Source organism: Pygoscelis adeliae, unplaced genomic scaffold (genome assembly GCF_000699105.1).
Source record: "Pygoscelis adeliae isolate BGI_AS28 unplaced genomic scaffold, ASM69910v1 Scaffold126, whole genome shotgun sequence".
NCBI classification, from domain to species: Eukaryota; Metazoa; Chordata; class Aves; order Sphenisciformes; family Spheniscidae; genus Pygoscelis; species Pygoscelis adeliae.
The window spans coordinates 959,140-969,836 of record NW_008824896.1 but is presented as its reverse complement, the minus strand read 5'-3'; the positions used below and the strand labels follow the sequence as shown (position 1 = coordinate 969,836).

General features: G+C 41.9%; 1 protein-coding gene across 1 annotated transcript in view; it reads right to left on the bottom strand.

The window, feature by feature from the left end:
- The window catches only part of LOC103917499 (chromosome unknown open reading frame, human C1orf21), an 81,748-nt gene extending 80,920 nt beyond the window's left edge, over nt 1-828 (bottom strand). Inside the window, exon 1 of the mRNA XM_009324639.1 lies at nt 630-828. Coding sequence (XP_009322914.1) covers nt 630-723 — 94 coding nt within the window. The 5' untranslated portion in view covers nt 724-828. The remainder of the gene's footprint in view (nt 1-629) is intronic.
- Between the last annotated feature and the right edge of the window lie 9,869 nt (nt 829-10,697).

The window sequence follows — 10,697 nt, the reverse complement described above, 5'->3', positions numbered from 1 at the left end:
TGAACCTGACTATACATTTTGTTTTAAACAACTTTCCTGATGCACAAGTGTCTGTGATAATACCTGGATCATAGACCAGTCTTCCCACACAGTGAAACAGATGTTTTCATCCCACGTTCAGAGCTTCCCAGTACCAATGAATCCCTCACAGAAGGTTATTTCTAGTTTCATTGTACCTTCAAACCGTGTTTGCTATAGGATTTCAGAACTAATGTTTTATTGCTTTACAGGACAACAGTACTGGGGAATTATTTTTATTACTGAACAGATTTTTATTTTTAGGAAATGAGTCAACTATTTTGGTACCTAATGACAAATATAACAGAGACACATATACAAATATGAGGGGGTTGTGCAACTCATTGTCTCTGAACTATTCCAGGATTCGCGGCATTAAAGACAATGCAGTACTGTACATCACTTAGAATGTTAATTTTCCACTAAGGATTTCACCCCGACCTCTGTTTCAGGTGTCATGGTACTGTCCCTTGGAGGGGCCAACTGCACTATCATAGTGATTTATTTTAACATGCATTTTCCTTTCTATTTTGTGAAAGGTTAAGGCTCCCAAATATACCTTCCGGAACATTCATGATGGTGGGAGAAAGATTAAATCCTGCAACACTTACCACCAAACACATCTCCGTTCTGATAGTTTTTCCCCTTCTGAGTTTCCTCTTCATTTTGAACAGTAGAAACATGCTTGGCGGAGGCACAGCCCATAGCTTCATTCAGACAGCTCCAGCTGGACCGAACCACAAATCATGTCTAGAGATCCATGCTCATTGTTTGAAAAATAATCGACCTTCCCGTGTAGTTTTCAGGACACTTCTACCTAATGATGGCGAAAGAGAGAGAAAAATATTAACAAAAGGTAACCTCTAGATGTAGAGCTTTGAAGACAAATAATAGGGTTTGTCTTTGTAGGGAAGTACAAGAGCACAGGCTGTCTCCATCGTCTTAGGTTGTTAAAACCGTATTCAATAAACATCTGATATAGGTACATCATGATACAGGTAGACCAATCCTGCCTTGGGACAGGAACTCAAAGTCTCCTTCAACTTTATTATTTAACCTGTGGCTTGAAGAAAGCAACATGCGCACAGATATGTTTCCCACAGAACACAGGGTTTTTTTGGAAAGAAGATAAGAAACCAGGAATATCTGCTCCTCCTGTTCCTTTTACCAATCTACCCATCAAGCCAGATTTCTTACAAAGTGTTTTAGTGATTAAGAGCTGTTAATTGCAAGCGTTCAGACAAAATACCTCCCCTAAATCAATTAAAGATTTTATGTTAATAGATGTGAAAGGCTATAGCCAGCTGTATTATAATTTTTCTACATGATCATTACTCTACCGGATCCATAAAACCTCCACCGTTCAAAAAGGCAACTATCCCCATTTTAAGATGGAATAACACTCCCTGAAAAATACAAATGTCACATAAAACAAAAGGGGGAAGAAAAAGCTAGTTTAGAGCTGCAATATTTTATATTAAAAAAAAAAAAATTAAACCCACGAACTGTTTAATGACCAAATGGTTCCACACTCAAACAAAACGAACTTCAAAGTTGGGTAAGATGACCTGACTTGCCTTTCCACCAGCCAAACCTTTTGGAAGAGGAAAAGAAGTAGAGGGAAACAAGAACCACCCTTTTGCTGAGTTGTTCAGTTCAGCTACAGCGTAAGATCATACACACAATTTCTTAACTCATTACTTCTGGGTATTTACTTAAAAGGAGGTGGCTCATTTTACTGCGTGCCAACCACAAGAATTTTATCCATAAGAGCAGAAGGGCACTCTTACCTAGGATATAGCCGTATCCATCCCACCAGAAATGTATAACGCCAAAGAAAATCTTCTGAGTTTTATTTCCCTGTGTGCTCAGCACAAACAGCACGCCTGCCCATGCCAAGGCAGCACCATGACACATCAGGACATGGTTTATGGGGCCTCCGCAGCCGCCCTCGGAGGGACTTCCCTGCGCATCCCCAAAGTCACAGAAACGAGGATGTGGCCAGCCAGGCCGAGAGCGACTCTGCTTCTGCCATTGCAGCCACAGGTTCCCTGATGGGTGGCTTTTACCATGCAAGGGGAAGGACTCTGGATGCAGAACCACCTCTCACTTCTACTCACAGACCAGCTTCTACCTCCCATCTTACTCTGCACAGAAAAGTGCTTTTCTCCATTTAACAAGGGCGCTTCACTCAAAGCGTACAATGTATATATGCTCAATCCCTGTTCTAAGCAGCTAACCCTCCCAGTCACACCTCTACATGCATTTTGCTTTATGTTCAGTATATTCCCCAACATGCTTTCTCCTTTTTTCCTTCCTCCTATATATGCACACTTGAGCATAAATTTCGTAATTACCCCATCCCTCTGTTCTCCCTTAGTCACAGCTAGCTACTCACCCGAAAACACAACATTTTAAACAAAGGCATACATGCTGTTAGTGGAAAGGAGCGAGCAGATCCCCCTTGAGCTATTTTTTAACCCTTTATGGTTACGTACTTTTTTTTTTTTAAAAAAGAAAAGCTAGGTTTTGCAGCAAAAGTCAGTATTAAGCTAGGGAGACTTCCTGCCTCCTCAAGCAATCTCCAAGGCTATTCTTCAAACGGTTTTAATCCGTCTGCTTGTCAGATGTATACAAAGCTATAGCCCTGCTAAGAAACAAATTGCCTTCAAGATCCCTCTGTGCACATCCGAGCAGTCAATATCCAGAGCAGGCCATCCTAATTACACTGCCACACATCGCAAATACCGATACACTCATTTCATGTAAACTACATTAGTTGTTCTTAAGTTTTTGCAATACAGTGAGGGTTGCAGCTGACAGTTTGTCTTCACGTGTGTCCAAACAGCATGACAGCCTGCATTAAGATAACAGGTCTCCGTTTCACCGTTGGGGTGGGAAACAAGGATCCATACGGATTTCAAGCATCAGCCATGCTGTGCCTGCTCAGGAGGTACAGCAAGACACACAGAGGTGTGGGAGATGGAGGAGAAATAGCAGACTGAGAAGGGGAACTGCTAACTGGACTGGAAATGAAATGTGGACTAATTTTCTTAGAGGATGTAAATTTGCTTGAAGATAATAGCTTTTAATAGACCAGCTGAAACAAACGGGGGAGAAGCAATCAAGTTTTTCGCCACAGAGACCCCATTTCAGATTTCAAAGAAAAGCAGGAGCCTCAAGGTAAGCAGAGCCTGAAAACACTAACTTTGATTTTTGATTTAAAATATAACCAGTTATATTATCCAAGGGAAAAAGATGTGGCCAGCTATGGGGCAAAGAGCAAGGGGAGGCCCGATGTAACCCCAGAAAAGGCAAGAAGGTGTGTATGTGGGACCACAAACAGGCTGTACGCGGGGGAGATCACTGCACACCGCAAACCCAGCATCTCTGTCACAGAACAGCCAAACTGCACTCACAGAAGTACCTGTTGAATGAATTATGCTGTTGCGTTACTCAACTATTTTTCCTCTTTCTTTTTTTTTCCTTCTGTCTCTCAGCAGGGACCACTTACAAAAGGAAAACAGCTGCTTAGGAATAAAAACCAAATGTATTTCATAACATAGCAGTGGGTTGGTTTTTGGGAGGGGATTTTTTGTGAAGCCTTATACACAGCCAACATGCAGCAAAACACATTGCAAAATACTTAATCATTGATTAGTACCCATTAGGGTGATGGTCCCATCGCTCAGGACCGGCAAGCTGTAGAAGTAATGGGGAGCAGAGAGACATGGAATGTGAATGCAGAAGGATAAAGCTCTTTGGGGGAGGGGAGGAAAAAATATCCAGAGTCAAATCTCTCCTGCAGTATCTTGGTAGCACACACCAACCTTACTAAAAATATGGTCACGTTCGAAGACACACTGTGATTAATGGAAACAAACGGGAATACAAGAACTGGAAGTTTCACCTTTTACATTGAAGAACAGTAATCACAGCAGTATCTGGAAAAACTACACAACCAATACTTGGCTTATGGAGGCAACTTCTCCTGGTGCCAATAAACTGGGCTGAGAAAGCTACTCCAAAATGGCCTCCAAGGTAAGTCCAACACACATTTCCAGGCACATTTTTTGGACTACTGTAAACAGTGCAGCAAGACAGATTACACTGCAACACAGATAACTAACACAACCCAGAATTAGCAGAGGATTTAAAACAAACAAACAAAACAAACAAACAAAACCCACAAAAAACAAACAAACAAAACAAAGTGAGACAAAAGCAGCATTAATTTTACAAGAGATGAAATCTGAGATACACAACACCGTGACGCTCTCCAGCCTTACACTGCCCCCAGCCTCAGGGAAGCCTCTCTTGCCCAGGTACTGAAGCCCAGTGACGAGGTTCAGGTACTGCTCAGAAATGAGGTGCTGGTCCTCATTCAGTGGGATGCCTGCAGAGGGTTTTGAGGATGTGAAACGCAGTACTTTGAACGGCAGCAGAATAACACATCCATTCCGCCTCCTCCCCCACTTTTGCACAAATATAATTTTCCCTTTTGTCTTCCTGAGCATTTTGGGGGCATACAGATTTTTAGAAGCCAAAAATAAAAAGAATAAGAAAACCTCAAACCATTTGCAGTTCATGTTCACCACCCACCATCATTAATTATCAAGATTTGAGAGGCAATTTACAAGCTCCAATCTGCAAAACACTAGTGAGAAAAATCTCTCAGGCAGATCAAAAGTGTCTACACCACCCCCAAATTAAATGCGGCAGGTTTAAGACTAACATCTTATGAGCAGGTCAAGAGAAGACTATAGACACTCTCAGATGCTGTACTTCGTACCCCAAGTTTCTTCTGAGCTAAAAACAGGGGAGCTCAATTCTTAGAATAGAAATTGCCTTTGGAAAACTTAAACAATTCCTGTTTTTTCTGGGTTTTCTTTTTTTTTTTAGGCATGGCTATATTATGCTTTTTCTTTTACCAGCTCTTTCAACACTTCATTAATCCACTCATCAGCCCCTCACCTCTTATTTCTGACAGTTGTGTCCGAGGCTGCATCCTTGACAAAACACATTTTGCTTCCACAGCTGAAAACCAAACACTTAATAGCAAATGGAGGATCTCCAGTGTTTTACAACAAATGTATGTTAATTCTTCTATTACCACAGGTGTATTTGTTTTCATATTTATTGCATCGAGATAACTAATCTTTCATCTTCTTCAGGCTGCAGATACATCTAAAAGTTTCCTTCCATGTTGACCACACAGGAAATTAGGTTAAAATTTCACAAAGCTCAAGAGATCAAAGCAATGAGCTTCATGCAACTATGAAAAAACCCTAAGCTACGAAGAAAAGCCACACTGGCTTTTCCTATAATACAACTTCGTCCAGGCAGAACCCAAGGATTTAACTTAGTGCTATCATTATGTTTATTTCCTATAAGAAATAGGCCTGTTTGATTTCCATTTGTTTTATTTTTCCCCCAAAAGAAGAAAGCAGCAATGTCTTCTGAATCTGCCCTCCAGGAGGATCGTTGGAAGTTAGCACCTGGGAGTCGCCCACTGTGATATCCCTCTTCCTCAGCTACCCTCCACCACCTCTGCCAGAAAATATGGCTTTTGGGGATTTTTTTTTTTTTTTTTTCAACTGCCAAAAGGCATTTTTGAGCCAAAAAGATGGAGCTTTTTCCTTTGAAGTGCACCAGTGGCCTAAGGAGGGGGAGAAAAAGAAAAGATTTTAAAAAATCATATAAGCTTTCTCCTTCTTCAAATTATTCAAACCAGCATTGCTGGTAAACAGCATAGTTATATAGAAAATTAACCCACTGATTTGCTAAATGAACAGGGCAAGGTTACAGCAGAACCAGAGTTGCAAACACTCTGGAGTAATACAGTGGCAGAAGGGGAAAAAGAAGTCGAAGTGAGTGGTGATGCTCTGTTCCTTTGAGCCCATAGGCAGAACACGCTCCCCTCTGCCTGTTGATACTAATAGCCATGAAATTAAGCATTTTCTCCCCTTCTATGAATTGTTTGTCTCCGTGATGCAAAATTTCTGTGTTTATTACCACATTTCAGCATCCTACTGGAAACACGCTGTTCCGGCCATCTGGGTGAATGCAGCAGTAATCTCGCTGAAAGGGAAAAGAATGAGTGCAGTGCGATAAAATAAGTAACGCACAAGGAAGCGCTGAGAAAGCACACCACGGTTTCACAGCATTTTACTCACGCTGCACTAAAAATACCATCAACAAACTAAACTTGCCCAGTTATCCAGTCGGAAGGTGGAACTGCCATTTGCATGTATCCTCTCTTGGGAAGCCATGCTCAGCAGAAATCATATTTTAAGCATTCACTTTTCAAAGAGCAAACAAGAATACTGCAATTTGACAGCTAAAGAGACCCAACAGAAAAACCACAGAAGCTTTTCCTAGCAGGTTGGGCCCGGTTTGAATTAATGCTACTAATTCATATCATCAGGTTATTTGTCCTATTACAGGACAGACTTTGCCCCGCTGAGGCTTATCTTACCTTTTCATCAGCAAAATTAGCCTCTTCTTTTCTTTTGTTTGCAATCAGCACCCCGATACATGGTTTTTTATGTATTAAAGCAAAAAGTGATTTCCAAATAGAATAGCTCTCGGCAGCAACACAATACATCTAGGGAACATTTTCTCCCTATTCAGTCTCATACAGAGAATAGCACCAGTGAGTCCCTGGGAAGAGACTCCCTGGGAGATTTGTAAAATACAAATGAGGAAGAGAAGGGGAATTGCATTGCAATCTTCCTCTTCATTCACACAGGGTGGAGTTAAAGTAACACCAGTGTGAAAAGCCCAGCAACTCAGGAACAAGATATGTCAGTCACAGGGCCTACCGTTTTTGCCATTTCCAGAGAAAATTAATTAAATTTTACTGGGTTTTTTTGTTTTGTTTTTTTAAAAACTCAAATGCTTGAAGAGTAGTGATAGAAAGATTACCGCCACCATTACAGAACACAGTTCTAGCACCTAATTATTTTTTTCCTCTTTCTAGGAGAATTAATAGACAAAATATTGAAGACAGACGAGACTTTACAAGAGTATGGGCTGGCAATACTGTAGGGTTTTTTTTCCTCGCACACAAAGTAAAAATGCACTAGAGATGGTATGTTTCTGGTGAGAAAGCAAAACTTTCATACAACGTATTTCACCTGCACAGCCTCTTTCAAACCAATAGCAGTGCCACAGCTTCTCTTTACCATAGTAGGTGGTGCTACTTAACCAGAATTTCCAAAGAATCAGGACATTTACCCTATGTACTTTCCCTTTGCAGAAAAAACAAGCACTTTTCATTAAAAATAAGATTACACGATAATAAGCTGAGAACCCCTTAAATATTTCCTGCTTCTATATGAGCAATTGCTGTAGCTGTTAGAAGGACATTACAGAATTTCAGCAGAGATTTCCACAACACACACAAAATGTTCAGATGTCTGTTTGCTATCAAACACGTTTCAGAGCTGGTGGGTCACTACAGTATCTCAGTCCATTGCCTAGTACTTCTCTTTTGGGTCACAGTCAGCACTAGATGATTGAAAACCCAACAGAAACTAGAATGAAGGACCTGATTAAAGGCAACAAGACCCTTTCCACTTACTTTAGGTGGCTTGAGGTCACTTCCTAAAACTCAAATTTCACAGAAGAAAGATTATTTTGTAGTTTATTTCCAAAGGGACTTTGGAAATGTAGTGCTGGTGATCGCAGCCCAGCCAGGCACGCTGGTGTGATGGGAGATACTAGACAGGACTACAGAAAAGCCAGGTTCAATTCTCCTCAATATATGACCTTCCTGTTTATCTAAGCATCATCTCCAGCACTTACCGTAATGGGTAGGGTGCCCAAGTACCTCTAAAGTACAAAGAAAACCAACAATAAGCTCTCCTATTTAATTTTATTTCTGTCTTCATGGTTTAAGAGCAAGATGTGGTTTACTGAGCAAGATACAGTAAAAGGCCCTGAGGTACAGGAACAGTGATTTATACAATGTTTTGTACACGTCTAAGTATGGGTCTGAGCATCATCTTCCTTTTGAGAACTCATTCCCCTTGCTTTGCCTTACTAAAAATAATTTAAAGATGCAACCATTACACCTAGCCAATCAACTCCATCATTTAGAATTAGACTAAAATAAAATTATGTAGTAGCTGTAGCTGCGCCATCAACAAAACTGTTTGCTTTGGAGGAAAACCTTGAGAGAGAATTACCACACTGTGAAAAAGCAGCTTCGTCCTCCTAAGTTCCTCCTGCCCTCTTCCCACCAGTGATGGGGAATGCACCTCTTTGGAGGTAAACATTGACTTTGGCCTGGAGCTGAACTCTTTTTAGGACTGCCCCTCTCCCAAAAAAGCAGTGGCTCAACAAGTCTCTCCTAAAAATGCAAAGCACATACTTCTTTATTTCAACAGTAAGAGCATCAAGTATCTAATACCACACATTGGTGGCATTAGACTTGGAGACCTGGACTTTTCAGACTTGGAGGTCTAATCTTTATTTTTTGTTCTTCCACACTTTTATTTCCTTCCCAAACTACTTTTCTTAGTCTTTCTTGTGTGCCACCATGGTGGTGGAAATAATCACACAGAGATGGGTCTGCTAGATGCCTCCAGCTGTGCGAGATGCAACCTCTCCACTCTGTGCAGTGATGATTAGCATCTTTCAAAACTCAGTAAGAACACGTTTTGCATCATCGTATCACAAATCTGGCACAGCTACGCTCCCCAGGAAAGGGACTTGTAGACTTCCAGAGAGCTGGGGTGCATGCAGGAGTCTCTGTCCCTGCTCTTCAGCCCATCCTCAGTGCCATTCACCCAAGGTGGTGGTGGCAGTGCAAAGTGATGCTGAAAGAGCAGAAATGAATTTTTCCTCTACGACACCGGGGTGCAGCATCTCCTGTTACAGCAAAACTCCTTTGAGACCTAAGGCTGAAGGCGCACCAAAAGCATCAGTGTTGTGCTACCTGGCTCCGCCAGGCAGGAGAGAGGAAGAGGAACATGGCTGACCTACCACCCACTGCTGCAGTGAGAAGGCAGTGAAACCACTCCATCACAGGGAGGAGGATTGGGCCAGGGTGTATTGGAACAAGATTGGTCTATACAAGATGAAATGCTGGCACTGAGGGAAGGGGGCTGATGATTTAGTCTCCTATGGCCAAGTCCATTTAATCCTCACGCATATTTCAGCTGTACCCCATACCTACAAATAACCAGTGCATCTATGGCCAGAACAACCCAAAGCCAAATAAAAATTGCCAATCCAACTTGCACGACCCAAAAGCAACCAGCTGACCTCCAAGGTTAATTTTGGATGCCATGGAAAATGCAGGATCTCCTAGACACCAAGATTTGGAAACATGTCAGTATGTTAACTAGTCAATGAGGTAAGAGATGTCTGATGGAAGCACTGATTACTGAATACCTAAGGTGCACAGTGACACACAGGTCACATGAAGTCCTTCTAAACAAGCTGGGCAAACATTCATCATTTCTGCAGCACCCTCTCAAGTACATCATCAGACAAATCTTGCCATTAATGGATAACAGCAACTTTGATACTTCTATGCAGTCTTGTTTCAGACAAGTGAAAAAATAGTTCCCGTGAACCTGTGTGCTTTTTTTTTTTTTAAGCATAAGGATTTTTACCGCAGTTATCTGTAACTGTACATTTTCAGGGTCTCATCCCCCTTTAGACCCACTGATCTATCCTAACAGCTCTACAATAAAAAGCCCCCCAAATCAGTTGACTGGGAAAATCCTTGAAAATCCTTGAAAATGTACAAAAATGAAATGACAGATCCCATCAGCTCCCCCATCTCCAACTGCATCAATGACAACTGCAAATACAGCAAAAATTAATCTATCTCCCCAAACGACCGCCTCCAAACATACAGCGTGGGATTATCCCACCTCACCTTGGGAAACCACTTTTGGTCCCTCTAGCCTGCTCTGTAATATCTGCCTTGAACATGTGCGCTTCCAGCATTCACCTGGAGACCTTTCCTTGCTCCCCAGTAAGTTTGGCCAAGCAGCAAGTTTGGCCAAATACATCACCACAGAGGAAGAGGGGAGGAGCTGCAAGCTGGAGGGGGGCTGCTGGATGTCTCTGCAGCAACACAGAGCCCACGATCTGCCCCCTGGGTCACTTCCAAGGCATTTTTCATCCAAAGAGCTGTGGCAAGAGCTACTTCGTGTGCCACTTAGGTTGAAATTAAAACAAAACAACTCAGCTACGCAGAAGCCAAGGGCGTGAGATGCCAGGGACCTGCTGCTAATGTGTCAGCAAGGAAGCATTTGCCATATGCATCTCTGTTGTTTCTGTGCAATTAAAACATGAAACAATTTAAAGGGGCCTCTTTTTTTTGTAGATGAGTTAGAGAAAGAAGAAATCTTTCTTCACTAACCTGATAACACTTAAACGACAGAGTAAGTGCAGAGATGCTGCTCAAAACCACGGGAGGTGGCTCGTCCAGGCCAGTGAGGAGTAACCCCAGCACAGGCACCTGTTCCCATGCACAGCTGCCCCCTCTATGGCTGAAATGACAGCTACAATCTAGCTAGAAATCGTCAGTTAAAATTAATGATAAAAGCTAACAAAGCAGCTCATTTCACTCTTAGCTTTTGTGAACAATTGTATAGGGTTCAGCATTTCTACTGGGGATTTTCTTCACACAGGCAGGACATTTCCTAACCGTAGTC